This window comes from Triturus cristatus, chromosome 9 (genome assembly GCF_964204655.1).
Source record: "Triturus cristatus chromosome 9, aTriCri1.1, whole genome shotgun sequence".
Lineage (NCBI taxonomy): Eukaryota > Metazoa > Chordata > Amphibia > Caudata > Salamandridae > Triturus > Triturus cristatus.
Window position 1 is genome coordinate 458,338,844 of NC_140592.1, and position 26,040 is coordinate 458,364,883.

Here is a 26,040-nt window from a genome sequence, read left to right on the forward strand (position 1 = left end):
GCCTACTTGGTTATTCGGGCAAGGAGGATTATCCTTAACCTTTGCAGTCCCTTTGCTTTCTAAACCATGACACACAGGAATGTTCATAACTAGAAGTATGTGACAATGAGCAAGGGTGCCCTTCTGCCCTTGCCATGCATCCCTTATGGGAATTCCGCCAGCTCAGTTCCCTCTGTGGTGAAACTCCCTAGGCATACCAGCTAAGAGAATCTGTCTGATTTAATACAGTGCACACTGAACGATATGGTGCCTAACATTAAGGATTGACTAAGTCCTACCTAACCCCCCCTCCTAGAATATTCCCGAAAAGGGGGTCAGGGGCGTTCACACTGCCCACCCTTGGGTAACTACATAGATGGAAAATTACCTGCTCCATTACATTTTAATCATTGTTGATCATTGGACGTGCCAAATGTTCTTTTACAAAGTAGCCTTTTGTGCTTGACATCTTGTTTCCCCATTTCTTGGGACGGCAGCACACTATGTTGGCTGACAGTGTCACCACCCAGCGAGGCTACCATAGCTAACCAGGCGGGCATTTGAGCTTAACTGCAGGAACATGTCACTTACCCTTGGTTCTGAGGTGCACTTACTTCCCCCGTTGACCAGACGGTTGCACAAACCCCTTTGATTGCTAAATCCTGGTGAACACCATAATGGTATCAAAGCTGGTTTGAAACAATATGTCTTGTGCCCACTATTGGAGACACCTCACCCTTTTGTGCAATTACACTTACGCAGCGCACCCCGTTTGCCTAACTGCCGTCGGATCACATCTGCACAGTATCTACTGTCCATCTCCGACCCTGGATGCTTTAAACCTGCCAAAGTGACGGAAACCAAGATTCCCAGTTCCCTGTTTAGCTGTAGTACACCTTCAGTGGGTCCGCTAGGAGATACCACAAACAGCATTGGTCATGCAAACCTTAAATACACAATTTTCACCTGGGCGTACCTCTAAATGAGACAGGCTCCACACAGCTGTAAGGTCAGAGACACACATCTATATATTTTGCCCACTATTGGAGACAACTTACCCCTTCTTGGAGTGACAACTACACAGGTGCCTACACAAAACCCCCAACAGACAAGTTGGCCCTGACTACCTTGTGTTCTGGTGCCAGATTTGGAAAGAGCCTTGCCTCCACTTGCTGCCCCCTGGGAAACACCCAATGCCCGTGCTCTGGCCGCAACGCGGCAATGCCCTCGTGTAGCATCGAACCCCTGGTCAACTAAGAGTGCCACTCCAACTGCTTGAACCTACACATTGACCATGGGTGGAGTCTAACTCTCCCCAAACTTCTGCTGGTGTAACCCACGGACACACCTCCTATTCAGTTCCATTGAGTAATTCATGGCACTGACAACCACAAGGGGCTACTGCTGGGCTGTGTAAGTGGGGCCCAGGGTGGCCATAAACAATTGGCTTGGTGTGGATGGGTGCTAACATTACCTGGCTTAAGTGCAATCCCTTTGACAATCACTCCTGACAAGATGTGCCAATGCAGGTAGAAGCAAGAGTTAAACAGCCCGCCTTACTTCCTGTCGCAGTATTCTGAGTAAATTAGTGAAAGATAAAAATCTAAAATGACAAGAGCTAACGGCGGACTCCAAGCGTCGCACTTCTTTATTTTGTTCCCATGTACTATAAATGACAGTATAGTTTTAATAGGTGTGCATCAAAATGCTCCTGCATCCGCCGTTAATGGATACAGACTGCCAAGCAGATAGAAAAATTGAAAAATGATTGGAGCAGTGCACCACCAAATATTCAATTGCAGTCACACCAAGTGGTCAATTTTGTTCATAGAAAAAGTCTTTATTGTAGTTTTCCAACCATATAAGTGAAGAACGTCTCAGCCAACGCGTTTCGTTAAAAGAATTGAACTTCGTCAGGGCGTACTCAAGAATATGTCTCAATCCCACAGTAGATCCACTATTTGTATCGTGGGTGGTCCGTCTCAAAATAAAGAGCCTATAACGTGGACATGGTGTTTCCAGGTGAAATCATAATATCCGGTGTGTCTCATGTACAGGCGAATGCCTCCTTGATAAGGGCACCACAATAGATTCGCGAGCCTGCGACCGTCCGCGCTCCTTCCTCAACACTCCAACGGATGTATAATCACCTAGTGAAAGATGCACGTTTGAACTGGCAGCTGATACGGTTACTTACGCCTGCAAATGGTCTGCTCGGAGCAGCCCGCTAGACAATAGCTTCCATTGAAAGGCGGTGCTAGCAGACCGCCAAGCTCTTAAGGCGGTACCTCTGAGTAGGGCTCTAATCTAACAGATGCCCCTTGCATCGGATGCCCCTAGGTGGCTAGGCAGAGACTGACTTATCCCAGAGGCAGTGTAAATTTGATGTGCCAACCGTACTCCCACAGTGGCACACTACAGAAGAGACTGTATACCAGTTTATTTTAATTACCCTTCTTATCATCCATACAAGAGAGACTTGGTACCATCTGCCCCTATTACCATGTGCTACCAAAACTCATCATGACATCACAGGGATTACATAACTCACTAGGTCGATTGGGCCACCGTCCTATAGCTCAGGAGTGTAAAATCTTTCTAACATAGCCAACCGACGGTTTGTACGTAAGTGACTGCCACCCTTATGGTAGACCAAACCAAGGGTGAAGCAATGGGAGCATGAGGCCTTAAGCAACGGGTGTCTTTGTGTACTGGAAACCTTAATTAACCACGTAAAGAACCATGGACAGCCCCTTAAATGCAAGTCACCAGATCGTCAAACAAATATTGATGGATTCGAGACACAGGCGCCATACAAACTACTGAATTAAAATTGGCGAGAATAGTTCTTTGAAAGAAAAGCATTGAATGAATCGCTCAAAGTCGAAGGACATATCAAACCACTATGGTCTACCTTGCTGAGATGGATGGAGCAATGCCCATTATTGGTATTAGTGAATGAAGACATTATTCATTCATGTGTAGCCAAAGTGAGAAACACTGCCCCCAAGTGGCCTTCCCACCTTATGGCACCCTGGCCGTAAAAATTGGTTTAACGCACCAATAATCAACCCCAAACTGATATACTGTTTTGCCCCACCCAGGGCACCCTGTCCGGTTACTGCCAAGGCAGACGCCCCACTACGCAAACATAAAAATCAAGTCTGTGATGTCATAGTCACTACCTCTGGCATATTCTCATAAATTCTCCACAATAGGAAACTTCTTACAGAATCCAACAGGCTGCACTGCCACACCTTGATTTGAATCAAATGAATCAATTTCTTCTATGTTACTTCATCCATTATTTTACCGTTCATTTTTCGTTTTACTCTTTTTAATCGTGTTTTTTGTTCAATTCATTTTACTCAATCTTTAAACGTGGGTATCTCACAAAGGCTCAGGAATCAAAAGTGGGTTCCACAAACCGTAGATTTATTAAAATAACCCAATGCATTTCGGGAAATCAATTCCCTTCGTCAGGGGCATATAATTATGCTTGTATTCACTTTGTTTTCGAATGATCCATTAAGCTTTTAAATAAAACCATTTCTTACAAACATTACTCCGTAGTCAAAATGAAGTGTTAAACTTATGCTAAATAGTCCGATATGGAAGAGAATTCCACTTTTGTCCTTTTGCCGTCCACAACATTCCGGTAATCCTGTTTAATTTCCTTTAAGTTCCTAATGTCTGCTTGTACTCTCAGTGTAATCTTGGGTGCAATCTCGTTGAGACGAATAGAATCATGCTGATGAGTTTCAGAGAAAAGAGATGCACTCCTCTTCATCCTTATTTGTTAATCTTTCTTTGACCGTTGTGCTTTTGACGGCGTGCAAAACCTACTATGCGCTTCGTCTCTTTGCGCTACGACAATATATCCTCCACAATAGGAAACTTCTTACAGAATCCAACAGGCTGCACTGCCACACCTTGATTTGAATCAAATGAATCAATTTCTTCTATGTTACTTCATCCATTATTTTACCGTTCATTTTTCGTTTTACTCTTTTTAATCGTGTTTTTTGTTAAATTCATTTTACTCAATCTTTAAACGTGGGTATCTCACAAAGGCTCAGGAATCAAAAGTGGGTTCCACAAACCGTAGATTTATTAAAATAACCCAATGCATTTCGGGAAATCAATTCCCTTCGTCAGGGGCATCTACAATATACAAGAAATAAAATTGTTTAGCTGACATCATCATCCTCATAACATCCTTCATTTTAAACTAACTACACTGTTTAATCAATTACAGCCACAGTTTCAAAGCATTTATAAAAAGCGTTAATCGTATTCTGAGAATTGTGATATGTTCATTTCATTTGTTTACCCTTTCATTTTCATTTTGTTAAACACCCAATTCACCCCCAGTGCGCTACACCATATGCGCGTATAACCAAATATACGTCCCTCAACGCTTACCCTGGTTTGTGAATCACTCCATTTAGTATAGAACAAATCATTCCTTCCTTCCCTTCCAGCGTGTGCAAACGCTTCTGATACAATTTAAACCATGTTACTGTGAAAGCGTTCTCTTATGTATTCCAACGATTAACGCTTTTTATAAATGCTTTGAAACTGTGGCTGTAATTGATTAAACAGTGTAGTTAGTTTAAAATGAAGGATGTTATGAGGATGATGATGTCAGCTAAACAATTTTATTTCTTGTATATTGTAGATGCCCCTGACGAAGGGAATTGATTTCCCGAAATGCATTGGGTTATTTTAATAAATCTACGGTTTGTGGAACCCACTTTTGATTCCTGAGCCTTTGTGAGATACCCACGTTTAAAGATTGAGTAAAATGAATTGAACAAAAAACACGATTAAAAAGAGTAAAACGAAAAATGAACGGTAAAATAATGGATGAAGTAACATAGAAGAAATTGATTCATTTGATTCAAATCAAGGTGTGGCAGTGCAGCCTGTTGGATTCTGTAAGAAGTTTCCTATTGTGGAGGATATATTGTCGTAGCGCAAAGAGACGAAGCGCATAGTAGGTTTTGCACGCCGTCAAAAGCACAACGGTCAAAGAAAGATTAACAAATAAGGATGAAGAGGAGTGCATCTCTTTTCTCTGAAACTCATCAGCATGATTCTATTCGTCTCAACGAGATTGCACCCAAGATTACACTGAGAGTACAAGCAGACATTAGGAACTTAAAGGAAATTAAACAGGATTACCGGAATGTTGTGGACGGCAAAAGGACAAAAGTGGAATTCTCTTCCATATCGGACTATTTAGCATAAGTTTAACACTTCATTTTGACTACGGAGTAATGTTTGTAAGAAATGGTTTTATTTAAAAGCTTAATGGATCATTCGAAAACAAAGTGAATACAAGCATAATTATATGCCCCTGACGAAGGGAATTGATTTCCCGAAATGCATTGGGTTATTTTAATAAATCTACGGTTTGTGGAACCCACTTTTGATTCCTGAGCCTTTGTGAGATACCCACGTTTAAAGATTGAGTAAAATGAATTGAACAAAAAACACGATTAAAAAGAGTAAAACGAAAAATGAACGGTAAAATAATGGATGAAGTAACATAGAAGAAATTGATTCATTTGATTCAAATCAAGGTGTGGCAGTGCAGCCTGTTGGATTCTGTAAGAAGTTTCCTATTGTGGAGGATATATTGTCGTAGCGCAAAGAGACGAAGCGCATAGTAGGTTTTGCACGCCGTCAAAAGCACAACGGTCAAAGAAAGATTAACAAATAAGGATGAAGAGGAGTGCATCTCTTTTCTCTGAAACTCATCAGCATATTCTCATAAATTGCCAATATGACTGACACCGCACTCTCATCCTATGCTTTGTGTGATCTTGCCCCGCGATGAATACTTGGCTTCATGGTTGATAATGCACACGTAAACTACCCTAGTTGTTCCTTGCCGCTGGGTCATCCTAACCTATGGAGCCCCTCAAAAAGACCAGGGAATATCACCCTCAACACTTAAACTTAAATCTTTGCTTAGCATGGTGCTGAAGGCGATGTGTGTACACCTTCCACCTGGTCCCAGACACAGCTGTGAAGAGTTCCAGCAGGACCTGGCCAATATAAAAGACACCAACAGAGCTGAGGGAGCCCTGAGCAAGCTTCAAGGATTGTTTAAGAGTTAAAACTAGTCTGCAGGGCTACCCAGCTTGCTCAGGCAATGACTATGGCATTCAGACCGGCCACCGGCACACCGTGCATTTACTAGGTATTCCGCTCCCTGGAAAGCCTGACCGGTCCGCCATGCATGGCGTTAATCTAACGCGTATTGAGAATTACATTATTAATAAAATAAATGTAACGTGTATGTGAATGCAACGGTATTGAAACGCTATACATGAGCGCCAGTTACATTACATATTCAGCACGTCATTGCATCCCTAAATTTACTAAAAAAGGAGCACTACCTACAACAAGCCCATCTATTGGCTAATCAATGCTTCTATTTGCACAAGAAGAAATAAGCCACAATTATAGCTCAGTTGCATAGCCAACCGAGAGCTAGCCGCCCCCATCCATAGCTGCCAAGGTTTCAGATTGCTATGTGTGACATTTCCATCATTTCAGTGCAACTGTGAGTGACACTCAAAAGACTATGAATGACACTTTCCTGCGAGCAAAATAAAAAAATGATACGGTGCATATCCAACCTACCCATGCCAGCTACCCCCTGCACATTTCAGAACAAGATAGTCGACAGAACACTATGAAGGGGTATTCAGTGATGAAATGTGTTGTGGAGTTCATCAACACTATCGAAAAATTTCTTTGAGTATAATGTCTATTCAAGATAGCAAGATGGAGGGAAGGCTTGCCAGGTTGTAGCAGCAGACGAAAATTGTATTTCTGATCACGCTATGAACCCAACCACGAGGAAAACGTCCCCACAGGCAAAATGGGCTCCCTGGGCAAGAAGGCCGCCTGCCGAACAATAACACAACTATGCAGACGGGAGACATTGCTATCCGTGGTGTGTAGGTTAAGAGCAGAACGATTGCGATGTGCCATGCTCTCTCTCCCTTCCCCACTACTGCTGATGTCGCCCAGCTGGGGGCACCTGCCAATGCCAGACTGGTCTATGCCCCAGGCCAGCAGTTGGGCCAAATCCAATTCCATTGCTGAGGGCCCACCCACCTATCAGGGTTGCGCGGCTGCTGGCGTACAAACCCGAGCACTAGGGAGCCGCTCTGAAACCCTCAACAACTCCCACGGTGTATGCACTGAAAGATATTCACGTGACGACACCGCGGACAGAGCTCACACAGAACAGGAATAAAAGCACCCATTTCACTAGACATGGCCGTACAATGCACCCAAACAACGAAGGGCATCTGATATGTGCACCATTATACCGCAAATCTTGATGATGCACGACCCAAACTGCAGATTGAACTGTGTCCCGTCACGTAATCAGTAAGCGTATATCCATGCGCTGTGTCTGTTCACATTTGACCACACTGTTATGGCCTTGCTCCGGCAGCCGCGTGACCCATGTGCCCATGATTAGCTTAGTCAGTCATGCGCGTCACCAGGAGTAATGGGCAGTCGGCGGGGGCAGGTGCCAGGCTGAATACACTTTCTTCTCCAAGGTATACAGCCTGAGCACCAAAGTGGTGGCCTAACCGTGATCCAATCACACTTACGACAACACTCTTTACTACAAACAGGGTTCAACTGTTGAAATCCCACCAAAAGGCCAGGTGCGGTTTGAACGATTTGGGGTGTGTGGGAAGAAAGGGTACCCAGCTAGGCTCACCGCAAATCCTAAAGCTAGACCCCGACGCTCCTCCACTCCCTCTGCTGTGGTCTCCCGCTCCCACCAGAAGCAGAGCTGCGAGTGCACAACCTCAGAGGATGCCGACGTCCCTCACCAACACACGGCTGGCCCAAAAGAATCAATCAACAAGCCATGACAGCACTGGCCGACACACTCCTCTCACTGCGCCACTGACGGTACTCTGAACTGGGCCTGCAGTCCTACCACGGTGGCAAGCAGCAACAAATTACAGCTCACAAGTGCGTGTGCCTTACATTATATGTGCAGTTAGAGTCAACGCCACCTCTCTGTCGCCAATCCACTGTTACCTTACAATGTACGAAGACACTGCCCGATCGTCGCTCTTCCACCAGGGGAGCGACCTAACTCCTAGCTCCAGGCCATAGCGGGAACGAGTGCCATGAATGAAGCACCGCTCCTCACAAAAACACTTGCATGATCCCGCCGGGAACGAGCACCTCGCAGTTGGGGGTGATCCCCGGACAGCAAACACTCGAAAACAAAACCTGCACGAGGAGTGACCAAACGACCCTGATGATAAATGTCAGTAAGGCTTACTCGCCCGGCCAGCCACCAACATAACAACCGTGGAACTCTACACCTCCCTTCTGGGCTGACCTCACCCCTGGCCCCAGGCCAGAGCAGAGAACGAGCGCCCTGCAGCACCGCCCTTCCCTAAACCACACTCGCGGGATCCCGCCGGGACCCAGCGCAACCGTGGCCGGGGGTGCTCCCAGGGAGAAGGCATCCGACAAACAATCCACGTCGCTGTTCCTTTTCCCACACAAATGCCTCCCCATTCGGGCTCATGGCCTCAGCGTCCGCCATAATCGCATCCCGAATGCCGCCCCAACTATTTATACCAGCAGAAACGAAATTGAATGAACTTAAACACCCACCGGATTGGGGGAGCTGCACCCCCCCCCCCGGCAGACACCAGCCCAGGCAAAGGCCAGGCGATGGCCGAGTTGAACATTGGGGGAGTGGGGGGGGGGGCGATGCATGAATTAACCTAACCGTAAGAAGCAGCTCCTGGACCCGACACGACACCGTGGAGGAATGCGGCCAAAAGAGAACACATTGGCCCATACGGGGTCGAACCCGCGACCTTGGTGTGACTAGCCCACGCTCTACCAGCGGAGCTACCCAGCCTCGATTACGACCCCGCCCCCCCCATTTCCCCCAAGGCCGCTTCTTTGCGGTACATGCAAATGGGCCAGCTGCAGAGCTGTTGCGGAGGACACATTTACTGACTGCCCGAAACTGGGTACCCATAAAGCGGGTGAGCGAGGGGAGGAGGTATAGCACCGGCCAACTCATGGACAAATGCCTGTGATTTTAAAACCCGTATCACCCGTATAACCCGCCCTGAGCCTCAATGCAGCTTAGCGGCGCGTCCAAAAGCTGCACATCTCTGGCAGGGGACAATCTACTGCCCCACACAGGGGCACAAAGCGGAGGAGGGGGGGGGGGTGGATAGTGCGACTCACTCAGATGCTCCCGCGCTGGTCCCACCGCGACTCCCACGAGTGTGGGTGGGAGCCGGCGACCAAAACCAACACCAAAGCAGGGACCGCAGGCGAAGAGCTCCCGGGCCCGATACGGCGTTAAATCCCTGACAACAAAGGCCAAAAAGGTCTTCCCTGCCACCAAACTCAGCGCGCACGACGACGAACCCTTGGTCTCGTTAAAATCTGCGCTAACCCACTGGGCTAGAGTACCAAGCGCCAAAGTGTCCCCCTACAGAGAAGACGGCACTGAGGGGAGGGAATTAAACACCGTGGCACAAATGCTCCAGACCCGAGCGCACTTGAGGTCTCCCACAGGGGCAACATCTTTAATTTAATTTTGATATGGACATCGAGGGGCACCGGGCAGCGGCTTTAGCACCCCCAAACCCTCTTGCCCTACTCTCACCTCGCGACCTGCCGGACTCTGCAGCGCGCGCAAGGCCCCCCACAGGGGCAACATCTTTAATTTAATTTCTATGTGGACATCGAGGGGCACCGGGCAGGGGCTTTAGCACCCCCAAATCCTCTTGCCCTATGCTCACCTCGTAACACGTGACCCGTCTGACTCTGCCCCTCGATGTCCACCGCTTCACAGACGGCACGTCTGGCGCAAAGAGGACGCCAGAGAGGTGGGGGGAGGTATAAGTACCCTCCCCCGACCTCTGTCCGCCGGAAGTGACGCACCTAGCGCACCAAGGCGAAGGACTCCTTCCTGAGTCCAACCCTTGGCCAGTAGGGTGGCGTTTGTGTCCAAATGGCACTAAAGGGCCGCCCGTTGGAATGGCTCCCTGCGGGGGCCGCGGACAGACGCAGTTCATCAGCAAGTAACTAGTAGGGACTGAAGTATACAGCCGAATCTTTATTACCAACCACACTGCCAACCACAGGAGCACCACCTCTCTTCTTGTGTAATGAATGCGATACGTTGTCGCAGTGGAGAGTAAGAAAAGATTGGAATAACCGCGGGACTAGTATAAGACTATCGCCCAAGTTAATGTAACTTAATTTCAAAGTAGAATGCTTAAAACGAGGAGATTTTGCTGAGATATGGATCATTTTGTAGTAAACAATGGGATAATAAGATGTGAAAGGAAGGGAATTGAGATACCCGCGATGTCAGCTTGTGTTTATATACATGGGTAAAGTGGTTAACTCACACGTACCTTCACCCTGCTTATTGTGCTGTAGCTCTTGGGAACACAATTTCAAGCCAGGAAGGCACCTAATATGGCCAATTGAAAATCTTAATAGGATTGCAGGTCCATAAGCGCCTATTTCACTTATGCCTTGTGACCCAAGCCATATTTTCCAGCCTGAGAAACAGATTTAGGTGTTGCTCCTCTCGCTCAGCCTTTCATTGGAGCCAGGGAGGAACGAAATCATAACTGGGGCTCACAACAAATTATTTTATAGCAATGAGTAGTTTCCTTTTCAAGCCATGATGTCGGTGCCACGACTTACCTACAACACTGCAACACCGGTGTAACACGGACTGTAGGCAAAGATATTAACTCCTTTCAGCAGCAATAGAGTCCAAGCTAGCTGCTATTCAACAAGCAAGGAATTGGATACGCTGTCCCAGTGGAGAGTAAGAAAAGAGTGGGAGAACAGCGGGACTAGTATAAGACTCCAGCGTCCAATTTAAGGTAACTTAATTTGCAAGTAGAGAGGCCAAAACCGGGAGATGTTGCTAAGATATGGGCCGGTTTGTAGTAAACAATAGACTAATACGATGTGAAAGGAAGCAAATTTAGGTAACAGTGATGTCAGCTTGTGTTTATATATGTAGGTGAAGTGGTTAACTCACACGTTACCTTCACCCTGCTTATGGTGCTGTAGCTGTTGGGAACATAGTTGGCCAATTAAAAAATCTTAAGGGGATGGCAGGTCCATAAGCGCCTATTTCACCAATGCCTGGCACCGATGCCATATTTCCAGCCCGAAAATCAGATTTAGGTGTTACCCTTCTCGCCCAGCCTTTCCTTGGAGCCAGGGAGGGGGGGAAACGTTCACAAATTTGGGTCCTCGAGCTGAGCGTTGTACCTTCGGCAGGTCAGTCAGCTATATCGGCTTTATCCGGAGTCATGAAAGAAGAATACGTCCATTTAGCAGTTACATAAAAATCTTCTGTCCTGCTAAAGATATCATGCAATCCCCCGCAGCAGCAGCTGCTTTTCAGGTACCATGACGCTATCTATACATCACCTTTGTAGACAAAGCGGAATCAACACCTTAGTGCTAGGATATGAAGGGAAGCGATGGATTGACGAATTCAGCTATGGTTTAGTTCTGACTCCATATGTAGGTGCTAGATCTTCCCATAATTACGATAGGAAGATCTGCAGTGGCATCGCTTATAAGGCTAGTAACTCCAGTCACGCCTAAGCTGAGCGGCATTGGGGCCAAGAGTCATTCGTGGTTAGTCTGCCCGAGTAAGGTTGCAACTTAATGCCGTATATTTACGGTTACAGACCAGGACCCATTATTTAGCCCGCTAAAAGCTGGCTCGCAGGGGCGGGCACCTATAAACAGCGAAGGGAGGAAGGGGGGCTCTGGCAGCGACGGTAGCCTCCCCAGAGCTGTGGCGGAGTTACAGGGCGATCTGGATGCAGACGGGTACAGTAAGGGTACCTCTGCGACAGGCGGTACAGTAAGGGTACCCCTGTCCGGCACAGTAAGGGTGCCCGAGCCAAGGTCCAGGAGCCGAAGGGGGTTCTGGGAAGACCGCGACGGCGCCCCGTTAGTCCTTCGGGCGGTTGGGGGGCCTGACCAACCGGGGGTGTGCCACAACACGCTCCGCCCCTGTCGGAAGGGGCGGGAGTAGGAGACAGATCACGTGACCCAGTGGATGATCTGTAAATAATTATGTGCCACACTGCCGGGCATCGACCCACCGTGTGTGCTGGCTCACCAGGCGGGCGGAGCAGCAAGGGGCTGCCTGCCCTGGATCGCCCGTAAGATAACCCAATTTTATTATCATACTATGTTGTATGAAATAAACCTGCAGCAGTTCTTCACCCACAAATAAAGTGTCAGTGTAATCATTGGGTGACGTCTGTGTATGCGTGTTGACTGAAGCGGATGACGGTGTGGTCACTATGCTCCCTCACACGTTCACTGCCTGTCTCTTCTTGTGTAATGAATGGTCCCTCACAGGAGCACATGTCTCTTGTATAATGAATGCTCCCTCACACGTTCACTGCCTGTCTCTTCTTGTGTAATGAATGCTCCCTCACAGGAGCACGTCTCTTGTATAATGAATGCTCCTTCACACGTGCACTGCCTGTCTCTTCTTGTGTAATGAATGCTCCCTCACACGAGTACTACATGGCTCTTGTAAAATGAATGCACCCGACCCTCACACCTGTCCTCCCTGTCTCTTCTCGAGTAATGATAGCCTCCCTGTTCCCAGTCTCTTGTTTTTCCATAAAGACCTTGTGCCGTAGTTTGGGCGCCCTTGAACTCCACGTCACACTTTTGTTTTCGTGAACACGTTCATCCGCAGCCCCCACGCGACGCCCCTATGCTCCCCTTTCTTCGTGTGTTACGTAAGGTTCCTGCGGCTCCTCACCTGCTTGGACGGCTTGCTCCAGTACCGTCTTCCCCGTCATTCCGGTGGCTCCGAAGATGACGATGTTTTTAGGCGGGAAAGCCATGTTAAGCGGTCTAGATGTGACAGTGCTCGAGCAAGCACTGCGAGCATCGGTCGTGACTTTCCGGGCGTGCAGTACTGCAACAGACAACCTTCAGTGTGGCAGGAGCATGTTGTGGGGTTTACTTCCTGATCTGTGCAGCCAGGGACCCGCCTCAAAAGGGGAGAGTCGTGTTTAGGGATGGGAGTTAGATTCAGGGGAGGGCCTCTTCATCGTAATCCGCGGTTTTAAAGGAACAAGGCATTTACAGTTCAGAGGCTAGGGAGAGTTATAAAGCTTGCTTCCAAAGTTCCAAATGTGGAAGCGATAATGTAAACACAATGCAAACTACAGAATTGTGTGGTGGTATATTTGGGATGTTTGAAGTAAGTGCGTTTGGCAACATGTCTGGTACGAAGGATATTTTAGATGAATACTAATATTTTTCATCCAATACAGATGCCAAAATGCAACGTTATTTGCTAATGAGCTAGTGCTCTGGAACTTGTCAATTAGTATGGTGTCACTATGAACGGAATGTGCTGCCACCGGGTCATAGGAGTGCATAATTATTGGTAAGAAAGTAAATGCTAAATACATGCAGAAGATGGACGAACTGCAGAGCACAGCAAACATTCAACCCGTCAAGAGATCTGGGTTAAATCCATCATTCTTTTGCTCAACATGCCACCCCAGTTTGGACCCAGCCATATGCAAATCAGTCTTGACCCTGTTCTTCATGGGAACAGTCCAGCACAAACTGCTAAGCCAGGTCCTGCCTGTACCAGATGCAACAAGCATCCTGGGACTGGTTTCGGAGCATCACCCCTCATTAGCCAGGCTAGGTTGATTCCAATGATACAGTGAGCGTGGGACCCATGTCTGGGCAGACCCAGCACACTTGGGGCAAGGAAAGCAAAAGTCACAGATGATGGACGGAATGCAGAGCAAATCAAACATTCACCCCCAGTCAAAGATCTGGGTTAAATCCATCATCCTTTTGCTCACCGTGCCACCCCAGTTTGGACCCAGCCATATGCAAATCAGTTTTGACCCTGTTCCTCATGGGAACAGTCCAGCCCAAACTGCTAAGCCAGGTCCTCCCTGGACGGGCTATAAACATCCTGGGACAGGTTTCGGGGCATCACCCCTTACCAACCAGGCTAGCGAGCCTGGGACCCACGTCTGGGCATACCCAGCGCACGTATGGCAAGTTAGCAAAAGACACACAGATGATGGACGAAATGCAGAGCAAATCAAACATTCACCCCCAGTCAAGAGATCTGGGTTAAATCCATCACTTTTTTGCTCTCCATGCCATCTTAGTTTGGACCCAGCCATGTGCAAATCAGGCTGGACCTTGATCCTCAAGGGAACAGTACAGCCAGAACTGCTAAGCCAGGTCCTCCCTGGACCAGAAACAATCATCCTGGGACCAGTTTCGGGGCATCAGCCCGGCTAGCTTGAATCCAGTGACAGTTAGCCCGGGACTTGCGTCTGGGCATACCCGGTGCACTTAAGGTGAGAAAGCAAGACACACAGATGATGGACGGTATCCAGAGAAAATCAAACACTCACCCAGAGTCACAGATCTGGGTTAAATCCATTGTTTTTTTTGCTCACCACGTCACCTCTGTTTGGACCCAGCCTTATGCAAATCAGTCTTGACTCTGTTCCTAATTGGAACAGTCCAGCCCAATCTGCTAAGCCACGTCCTCCCTGGACCAGATACAAGCATCCAGAGACTGGTTTCGGGGTATCACCCGGGCCCTCAACTCTAGCCGGCTGGCCTACGGTAATACTCTCTACGCAGGGATCACAGCTCACCTCCTCTGATGACTACAGGCCATACAGAACACTGCAGTCAGACTTGTCCTGGATCTCCCTAGACAAACCATCATCACCCCCTAACTCCACTGGCTCCCTGTACAGAACATATGCCAGTTCAAGCTCCTGGCCCATGCATACAAGGCCCTACACTACTGCGAGCCTGCCTACTTGAGCCACCACCGGAACCTCCATCAGCCCATCAGACACCTCCGCTCCATGTGCCTTTCTCTAAACCTAACCCCGTATCCGATGTAGCACATGCAGAGTCACTCCTACCTAGCAGCAAAGACATGGAACAAGCTACCCTTTCATCTGCGGACCTCCCAAACGCTTTCAGAGTTTCGAAAGTCCCTGAAGACCTGGCTATTCAGGTAATCAACTGCGACCTGCTAGTGCCTGGATACCCTCAAAGGTGACAAGAGAGCTCTACAAATCTACTGATTGATTGATTGAGGCCACCTCCAGGGGCTCACATCGTGTGAGGATGACGGATATTGACTGAGCTAGATTAAAGAGCAAAAGGCTGCTTTATTAGGACAAGTGAACAGTCAAAACTTAAATACATACATAATGCATATGTCAACATTCCTGTCTCACGAATACAAAACTCAACTATCTCCGCCACACCCTTAAGCACCCCCCAACATGAAACAATTCCAAACTATTCTCATCATACCCCTCTCATTTCATTCACCACACACTGACACCTGCCCCAACAATCTCACCCCTGCACAACCTCTGCCAAAGTCCACCCTGGCATGCCCCAACTTGACCGGCTCATTTCATAATCCTTATGCTTCCCTGACATCCAGGAAAAACCCTGGAAAGGTGTTTTTACTGCCCCCCCCCCCCACCTGGGCACTCACCACGAGGTTTAGCAGCAAAAAAACTATTTCATCCTGTCACTCTAACAGCTTCCGCCAAAAGTGAGAAACAGTAGGCTGTTGCCCAACAGCCTAAAATAAGTTATAAACATCAATGTGATACCTTCAATTTTGTTAACACACACAAAAAATGCAACGGCCTATGAATCTTTTGTCTATATGTATTTAAATGCGATATACTACAGGAATATTTTTAAAAAAGTCTCACCCACCTAATGGTGGCATGCTTCATCATTGGCGTTTTTTCTCACTTTAGTAGGACAATACTGCTATGGTGGGCTCAATCGGCGTAGTAGTATGGGTTCCCATTAATAAATTGTTTGGGTAAATCCACAGCCAGTTTTTAATCTGTAACTGGTCCTCCAGGAAGTGTTCAGAAGTTTTGAATATATAAGAGCTCCCGGAAGTGGTTGAGCCCACCCTAGCGATATCCCAACAGGGTGAGAAAAAGCACCATTGATGAAGCATACCACTATAGGGGAAGAATTCATAGGCCGTTGCACTTTTTCTATTCATTTGGATTGTATTGGGAGGACGTGCAAAGGCCTTATTACCTCTCACTTTGCTTTGAATATGTTTGAGTAGACTATTCATTTTGTTGTCAGACTTTCTCTCAGACCCACCTACAGCTCATTTCCCATGAATGGTAAGAAGACCCCATCTTGTCTATAAAACAAAAAATCTTCACTTTTGATATTCGCATGTTCTACCACCTGATGCCCCTGCCATTGCAAAAAACCCTCATTTACTGACTAATTTTCCTTCTGGCCCTTTCGACTGCAGCGTACTCTACAGATTCCCTCCAAACGCTCCTTGCAACCCAAGCAATCCAAATCATACATGTGGCTGACCGCATTCTGCCAGCTAATCACACCCATATCTATCTTCATATCTTTCAATAGCCCTTTACCAGATAACTGCACCAAATCATTCTCCCCAAGGTGAATTAACAAGACGTTGGAACATTGTCTCTCTCCTGCTAGCGTAGATAGCCTTGGTAATAATAATGACCCAATGTCATCCCCCTCTACCCCACCATTAAATCTTCACTTCTGTTGACTGAAACCCCAAATTGTTCCTTAAAGGACGGGTTTCTGCATTTTTTGCAGCTCATTTTACAACAGAATGTCTGATAATTACATTCAAACAACTCAATAATGCATTTCAATATCCCTAATATAACATTTGCAACACTCAGAAGACCATCTGCCCCATGTCATCACTTTGCTAAATGAAAATCCCAATCTGTTTGCTTCTGATGCTGCACCAATTCTAAATAAATGTGTTCCAAACTCCAACGGATTTTCTGTCATTCATACCAAACCTTTTTCACATTACCACCAGTACTTGCACAGCCAGCAGTCTTTTTCTATAAACATTGCAAAGTATTAAGCCCAAACAAGCTCCCCCCCCATTTCTTTGAACCTTGACCAAGCATCCACTGGGCATATTTTGTTGTGAATCTTATATAGGGTAATCCTTGCCCCTTTACCCATTTGATCAGTCTTGCATTTTTTCGTTTAAGGGCACAAATGATCAGTTCGTTCTTCAACATCCTCCACTCTCATACCATCTGCTGACCTTCTAGTGAGTAACCATGAAATGAAAAATGCACCAAATAAAACCCATAACATACAGAGCTTCATTAACTGTGCTTCAAATTCTGGCTAACACAACTGATTTAGAGTTTTTACCACACTGACTAATTTCTTCCTGGTTATAGGTCCCTCTTCGTGCCCGCCCTCTTTCTTTCCTTCGCCCATCCTTGAAGGATACCCCATCCCATCTCACATGCTGATGGTTAGTAATCCCAGAAGAATTTATCATAAAAACGGATCCCTGACAATTTTCTTGCAATTGTAGTCTGTGACACAACTTTATTGATATTTAGCATGATAAACTTCACTACATTATCTATGTTTTCCACTTGTTTAATAGTGCTTTGACCTCTTCTAACTGCCCCACCACTTAGAAATTCCTCCCACGTCTGCCTAATAGCTGTCCTAGTACTCTGTGTCAGTAAGTTTGCAATAAAACTAAGTGGTTTCACTCTCTCAACTCCCAGATCTCTATTGTACCACTGTCTTCCTCGGATCAGCTCTGGGCGCCAAACTACAGAATCTCTGCCTTTGTGGACGAGGCGATGTGTCTGCTGTTGTATTATTCACACCTGGCACATGTTTGGCTCTAAATACAATGCTGAGGATTAAGCAGTGAAGCATGAAACATTGCCACAGATTCAGCAACCTTTTTTAGTTTGCTTTCTGCCCATTCACCAGGGATACCCCCATGGTGTTATCAACATACAATGTCACTGTCTTGTGAGCCAAGTAATTTCCCCACAAAGTTAGGGCCACCAATCGTGGAAAGAATTCAAAGAACGCAATACTGCTGCCTACTTGTATCCAATTGTGAGGCCATTGCTCTGAGCACCACTCTTCTTCACAAAAAAATGGCCAAATCCATCCGCACGTGCCCCAGCAAGAGAAAATCTAAATCTGCCTTTGAAAATCCTCATCTGCCAACCACATGGTTACTCTGTTGAAGCTTTTTAGAAACATTCTCCAGACTTCCAGATCTGCCCCAACTGAAGCGGAGACTCTGAGCATGTGATGTGGTAGTTTAGCCCTTGCCATAGCAAAGCCAACCCTCCTACAGAATTACCTGCCAACTCTGAATACATTACAAGTGAAGTTAAGATGACCTAGTACCTCTGTATTTTTTGAATCTGTAAATTAGGTTTATCCCTAGATTCATCCAAAAGTTGTACCAACTCTTTGATCTTGTTCTCATGTAATCTAGACTCCATCTTGACAGTGTCATGTTCAATGCCCAAAAACACAAATACTGTGGTTGGACCTTTTGTCTTTTCTGGTGCAAGTGGAACCCCTAGCTCCTCTGACAATTCCTGAAATTGCTGTAAGGCCAGTCACACCTTCCTGCACCTTCAGTTCCTACAAACAAGAAGTCACCTAAATGGTGTGTAACATACTCATAGTCAGTTGTCACAGTAAAAGCACCATTGCAAAAAAGTACTGAAACATTAAAATAACCTACAAGGCACAGTACATTCCATGTGTAATACCTTATCCACATACATTTTTCACCAAAGTGAGCCCAACAGAGAGAAATCAAGCAAGTGTTATAGAAGCATCCAGAAAGCAGGTTTTATGTCAAATTTTGCCACATCAGCACCCTCTCCACACCACCTGATCAATGTCATCACCACATCTACTGATGCAAATTATACCATAGTATCCTCTCTTGCAATAAAGTAATTCACAGAGGAGCTGTCTTGCCAAGACAACAGATGTATACATTTGTATCTCCCGGAGCTTTCTTTGGTAGCGAGCCCAGTGGGGAAATCATGAAATCCTGTAAAGGGCAGTAATCAAAAGGAGCCACTATCCTCCCTTCAGCAAACTCCTTACACAACTTCTCGCTTACCACTTGCGGCAGCTCTTTGTCAGATTTGACATTTTCTGCAAATGTCAACGCTATTGGTTCCGGATATCCCAGCCTGAAACCTTTGAAACCCTATTCCATAATCAACACCCCCTGTCTATGTGGATAAAATACCAGCCATTAAGTCAGTATATCTACTTTAATTAGCATAGAAGCCTTTTTGCCCAGGTTGATTTTATTCTCCTATCCCTCTACCTTGCCCCATGAATCTAAAATGTGTCTGTTTCCCAAAGCATTACAAAACCGCATGTTGCCTCCACATCTTGCACGTTTGTGTTTGTATTTGCAGGGAGTCCTGGGGCAGTAACCCATGTTAAAACTCCAACAATCTCCTGAGTTGTGTGTGATCTGCTTATTCCAAGAACAAGAAAGGGCCGATATTGCACTGTAAGACCAGTGGTGGTTTGCAGTGTTGGAGTCTGATGCGCCTGATACATCTATTGCAGCCTCAGCTCATTATCTACTTCATCCCATGGTTTATCTACCTTTAAGCTTAGCCTAGCACTGATCTCCTCATCATAGTGTAGCCACGCATATCCTCCAAAATCCATGTGTGCTTTCCTTATAATATCCATAAACTTAAATATGGGCGCTGATCTGTCTGGAAATTTCTCACAATAGACACCCACGCATATTAGAAATGCTGACGTCCATGTCTCAATGTTCGTGGGCACATTAGGGTGTTTTGCTAACTCCCATGATTCTTCTTTGGATCCCTGCTTGGTCTACATTTCCATAATCAATTACTTATATACATTTACAAATTCTCCCTTCCATTTTTTCTCTTTCATGGCTGATGAAAGATTTGGCATTGCCAACCTCATTATAAGGCAAGCATTTTAAACAGTATGATTTTGACTTAGCATCAACTTCAGTTGTCTATACCTCCCCGTCTTTAACATGTTTCCCCTTTCCTTACATTACCTGTTTCTTTGTTTTTTAGAACACCATCATGTACGTTGCTTGGCAATTTAGACCCCCACCATTTCATCAGTCCCCACGCCTTTGTCGTCCACCCCTGTACTCACACTTTTGTCCACCAACTCTGTTATTTTGGGCTTATCCCTCACATGCCAACAACTCCACCAGCCCATCTCACCTGGTTCCACACTCCGTTTCGCTCCCAACTTTTTCAGACCTCATTCACCTATCTTTAAAGCTCCACAAGTTAACTTGCTCTGAAACTGTTGCAATACCTCCACTATTGGATACCAGAAAAACAGAATTTTCTGTGGACAGGTTATTTGCCCCTCTTTTTACATTGGTCCACATGGGTCTCTGAGATTCATCATCCTGCCTTTTTCTAGTTCCTCTTCATACCCTTCATAATCCAATTCAATCTCATTGTCCCAACATGCATCTACATTCCTACTTCCACTTGAACGTTCGCCATCACCCACACCACCATCAAATTCTCTCCAATCTATTTTATGGGGGGTATTACACATTTTCAGTCTGTTTTTTTCTCCTTCGCTGTTGGGATGGATGCACTGAAATCCTCACCTTCTCTTCAGCCCGGTGCCAGCAGGCAGCTTCAGACCTGACTGGTGTCTGCAAGCCTCGCTTGGACTCTGTATATAGCATTTTCCGTGTAGTCTTTCATGTCACTCCAAACTGATGGAACTGTGGTCCCCTGCTCTTCACCTGCTTTAGTTGCCTGGTATTGTGTTTTTTCCCTGGCTCCCAGTAACCACACCCATTGCCCATCACCTTCCTGAAATCTTTCTGTCATAGTAAAAGGAACGCTCTCATATTGCCCCCCATCCTCATCTATATTCTCTTGTTCTCTGCTATGCATATACCTCTGTTTTTTGCTTTTACCTAGCGCCTGCCACTGCATACTAATATGTTCAACCTCTTTGGGGTTTTCTACCATCTGTCTTTTCACCCCTTTCATTGCCCTCAAGCTGCCTCCTCCTTTTAGCCTGCCAAGCATCTGTTATTAAACTTCCAGCTTCTATAACACTGTCTACAGCAGGAACTGGCATCAAACTCTGGCCCTTTAAGGCCACTGTTGGAGGCTTAATGCACACCTGTTCATGTGCCACCTGCTGCCCGTCTGCTGTAACTGCAGGCACTCCCGGCAGCGCTGATCCTGCTTAAAGAGTGCGCTTTGAAGTGCGTTCTCCCGACTAAGGCCCCCAACTCTCGCCAGCCTCATCCTGTTCACACCAGCCATGCGAGCCCACTCCGAGGAGCCGCAGCCGCCTCGTCCATCACGGCTCCCAGTGAGTTTTCCATTGTGGGGAGAGCGTTGCTCTGCCACGACACAAGTGTTTTCTCCACGTGCTTCAGTTTGAAGTTTGTTATCCCTAATTCTTCAGTTTTAGGGGGGTGAACAGACCAATACTGCAGCTGCCATTCCACTTGCTGCTTCTCGCCTGGGCCTGGTGAGGCCAACCCATGATTGGGATAGCATGAAACCCTCCCTCCAGGTCTGCATAAGCGTTTTTAACACCTTACAAACTGCCTCTCCCTCCCTCAACATAGCTCTAGTGACCACCTGAAAGCTTTAGCAAAAATTGTTTTGCTTTATAACATCCTGACCCGGAAGCTGTACATTGGTTGCAGGGAGGCCGTATTACTTTTACAAGGTGGGCATCCTTACGGCTGTATAAGTGCCACAAGGACTACAACAAATTGTTTGTCGCATTGATAATAAAACGGCACAGTAGCCCGTCCTGGGACTCCAATTGCGACGCATTATTTGGTTTATTGGATGTCCGGTTTTCTGTATCACTGTACTTGAACAGAACAAGTGCAGTATAAAAGAACGGTGGCACCAATGTACGCACCTAAGGTGACAATGCCTTTAATTCTAAGGTTTTAGATGAGGTGATCATTCTCAATCCCTCAACTCTGAAAAATTGTATCATCAGAAGATCTAGTAATACTGAATTCTAATACCATTTTAAACGTTCTTAGAAAACTGTCCTGAAGGTGTACATTTACGTATTCACCGAAACGCAGCGTCGACAACTGTTTTCTTGTGATTATGTATTTTAATGTATTTTAATGAAATATTTTTTTAATTTTGATTGTATATATATATATATATAAATATATTACCTACTGGCAGTCGCCAGTAGGTAGTTATAGTTAGGACCACGTTTCCATAGGAAATCCGCAACATTCTATTTTGAATAACTTTGGCACCGGTCGACGAATCCTCGCGAATTTTTCAAAATAGGTGGGGCGCTATGCTCCGCTCCTTCCCTGAAAGTCTCGGGGGGATTCGTCAAGCGGGGGCTGAGATAAAAGGGGGGTCCCAAAACGCGTTTTTCCCATGCATTTTTCCATAGGACCTTTAGACAGGGCTACAGCCCGAACGGCTGAACAGAATTACTAGAAATTTGGCAGAGAGGTAGTCCTCAGGCCAAGGAAGTGCCTTTTGTAGGTTTGGTGTAAATCTGTTCAGTAGATTCTGAGAAAATAGCCTTTAAATCAATATATATATCTGAGCCAGCTTACGGTGCGCTTACGGTACGCTTACCGTACGCGTACGGTGGCGTGCGCGAGCGCGATTCTGATTGGCTCTTAGATCTTAGTAAACATTCGAATCGGCCGAAACCAGGAAGCGGCGGCCGCCATTTTCTCTCTCGCACTGAGAGTGATGTTTAAAATATAAAGCACAAAAACATGTAAAGGGGCTGTTTAGACAGCTCCCACACACATAGCAATGTTGAGGGAGTCCCCCAAGATCCCCCAAGGCCAAAAACGGAATTTTTATTTTTTCGCTAATTTCGCCGATTACGCTTACCGTATGCGTACGGTAAAAAATTATAAAAAAAAAAAAATTATCCACACTCTCCCCACCCCGTGTGCAATTGGTGGCCGAAGGGCACCAATTGTGCATGGCTTATTAAAGATGAGTTAAACTAAAATATTTAAAAAAAAAATAATACAAAAAAAAATTATCCACACTCTCTCCACCCCGTGTGCAAATGGTGCCCGAAAAGGCACCATTTGTGCATGGCTTATAACATATACGAAAAATTAAAATATTACCTTTCAAAACGAAGTGCATCATATGTCCTCCATGTGCGCACGGTGCGCGAAGCGCATCGTGCGTACATGGTCCATCTAGCGTAACGTGGGCACGGCACTAACTGCGTAAAGTGGGCGCGCGGTGCGCGAAGCGCACCGCGTGCTCACTGTGCGCGCACGGTGCGCGAAGCGCACCGTGCGCGCATGGAACGAACTGCGTTAAGTGGGCGCGCACGCCACGAATGGCGTAAAGTAACTTAGCATTTAAAAAACCGTACAAATTCACTGAAAAAACCATAGGTTTCACACACGTTATAGTTAGGAATTAGCATTTAAAAAACCTTGCAAATTCACTGAAAAAACCATAGGTTTCACACATGTTATAGTTAGCGGAAATTTTACTGATAAAAAACCAATGAAATTCCCCCGTTATAGTTAGTGCAGGCAACTATAACTCACGCGACCGCAATCTTCTGCTGATGACATATGTGTCTTTATGAAAAAAAAATATTTGTAATATATGTATAGCTAAAAATGTATGGAAGAAGACATGGGCAAATAAGTGTCTAAATACAGTATTAGCATCAGCAGAAGATTGCGGTCGCGTGAGTTATAGTTGCCTGCACTAACTATAACGGGGGAATTTCATTGGTTTTTTATCAGTAAAATTTCCGCTAACTATAACATGTGTGAAACCTATGGTTTTTTCAGTGAATTTGCAAGGTTTTTTAAATGCTAATTCCTAACTATAACGTGTGTGAAACCTATGGTTTTTTCAGTGAATATATATATATATATGCATATATATATATGTGGTAAATAAATACTAATTTGTATATGCCAATGATTTTTTTGATCTTTTGTTTTTTATTATTAGTTGCTTTGACTCACTGATATTGTACAACTGTAATATTCTTCTGTATTTTTCACTCCAACCACTAGCACCATACAGCATTGTAGTAATTAACTATTGTTTGATAGGGACGTGTTTGCTTTTTGTGTATGTACTTTCCCTGTCCCCGATTAGATTTTAAGGCTACCTCCCTTCTTTTTCTTTAGTTTCTTTGCTTTATAACAGGCCTTTCCCTACAATACCCTAAAAAAAAAAAACGGCCTCACCAGCTTTCCCTGCCTATCGTGACTGTAGGAAGGTGGATTCTGACTGCATGGTTGCCCGCACTTTTTTCCTGGTGTTTGAATGGTTTTTGACTAGTTTGGCTGGGATCCTGCTATCCAGGACCCCAGCCTATCTGCTTACTCCCTTAAATGACTGGTGTGCATATTAGATGCACTAGTGATTGGATACTGTGGTACCTTATGCTAGTATATGGTACCTTAGGTACCAAGGGCATAGGCCCTTCACAGGCCTACCAGGGGCTGAAGCATGTATTATGCCACCCCTGTGAAACAGACTAAATCTGACACCACAGGCCTGCTACTGCAGCCTGGGTGAGGTAGTGTTAGCACTCCTCACTGAGGTATAGGTTTCTATATTTCACCATACACACACATATAAACCTATCAGCCACCCCTATTACAGGCCCTATCAATCCTGAGGGCAGGGTGCTTGGTTTACAATGTGAGGGGGTGCCTCTGCATGAGCAGGGCCCCTCTACAGCTACCAGAGTCTATTCTCTATGGCTGTTCGTGGATGCGGTTAAACCATATACTCTTAAGTGCATTATAATGCTAACTTTGGAATGACGGCATCAAAACATGTCGTGTTTGGTGACAAACAACTTGGAATCATACCCCCACATCAGTCCATGATGTGGGAGCATGATCCCACCCTTCTAGAGGGGACGACATGTACCCACTGTAGTAAAACGACAGAAATCTGAAAGAGCCCTGGCATCACAAAATGGATGCCACCAGCACAGACACTGGGCTGCCCTCCTGCTGCTGACTGAAACTCGCAGTGGAGGAGGCCCAACAATAGGCATCCTGTCACAGGGAGGTGTCACTACCTTCCAGACAGGATTTAGTGTGTTGGAGCTGGGTGGGTGCACTTCTAGAGTGCTTTGAAGTCCTGCACTAGGGGGAGCAGTAGGCTCCTCTGTGCATATGCCAGCTCAAACCGGTTCAGGGGATACCTGTCCCTGCTCTGGCGCGAAATTGGACAAAGGGAAGTGGGTGTAACCACCCCCTACCCTGACCCTCCCAGAAGAGTGGTCATAGAGCTATTCCTTCCCTATCTTCAGTACAAGATAGCAAACCTTGCCATTGCAAAACAGATTACCCTGGATGACGCTCTACATAGAAGAATCCTGGCCCTTCGACCTTCCACTACCTTTGGAAGACAGAAGAATCTCCCTTGGAGTCAAGGAGTGACACCCCTGCTTGGCAGACATCAAAAACTTGAATCAACGGTTGCAAACTTTCTCGCTCCCGCCGGAGTCCGAAGTCCCTGCAGTCCCGGAAGTGGATTTCCTGACTTCTCGACGGCCATTGTGGATCCCCAGCAGAGCTGAGGCGAGTGGACCCCTTGAGTGACGAGGAACAGCAATACCCGGGTACCGTGCACTATTGTCGAGTGCAACCCCTTCACGACGTTCTACGAACTTGTGCATTGGACCATTTGTGGCCCAAGCCTCCAGCAGGTTTTGCAGCGAAAATCAGAGGCCTACCCCGTCCCGAGTGACCGTGGGCTCCTGTGAAGCATTTCCTCAAGAGGCGTCTTTGCGATCCCTTGCCCGTTGGCTTGTGGGTCCCCCGAAGACTTTATCAACTCAAAGGGCTCCCCTGGTTGCTCCAGGCCTGCCCTCACTTACCCTCGCTGGGTGAGTCCCTCAGACCTTGCTGGTCTGCACCATCGACTTTCTTCACTCTACACAAGACTTGCTGTTGCCAAGGCTTGTTGGCTCCAATCCGGTTGCCGACACCGCCATCAGCTGCAGACTTCGTGGGACACTCCGAATCCAGCTGCTGGTCATCGTCGATCTCTCCTGGACCTCGTGAGCGAAGAGTCAAAA

The 26,040-nt window shown here is 46.2% G+C and overlaps 1 protein-coding gene across 1 annotated transcript in view; it reads right to left on the bottom strand.

The window, feature by feature from the left end:
* LOC146798140 (flavin reductase (NADPH)-like) overlaps nucleotides 1-13,086 on the bottom strand; it is a 169,620-nt gene extending 156,534 nt beyond the window's left edge. The window contains exon 1 of the mRNA XM_085625374.1: nucleotides 12,842-13,086. Within this exon, the coding sequence (XP_085481500.1) occupies nucleotides 12,842-12,926 (85 nt within the window). The 5' untranslated portion in view covers nucleotides 12,927-13,086. The remainder of the gene's footprint in view (nucleotides 1-12,841) is intronic.
* Between the last annotated feature and the right edge of the window lie 12,954 nt (nucleotides 13,087-26,040).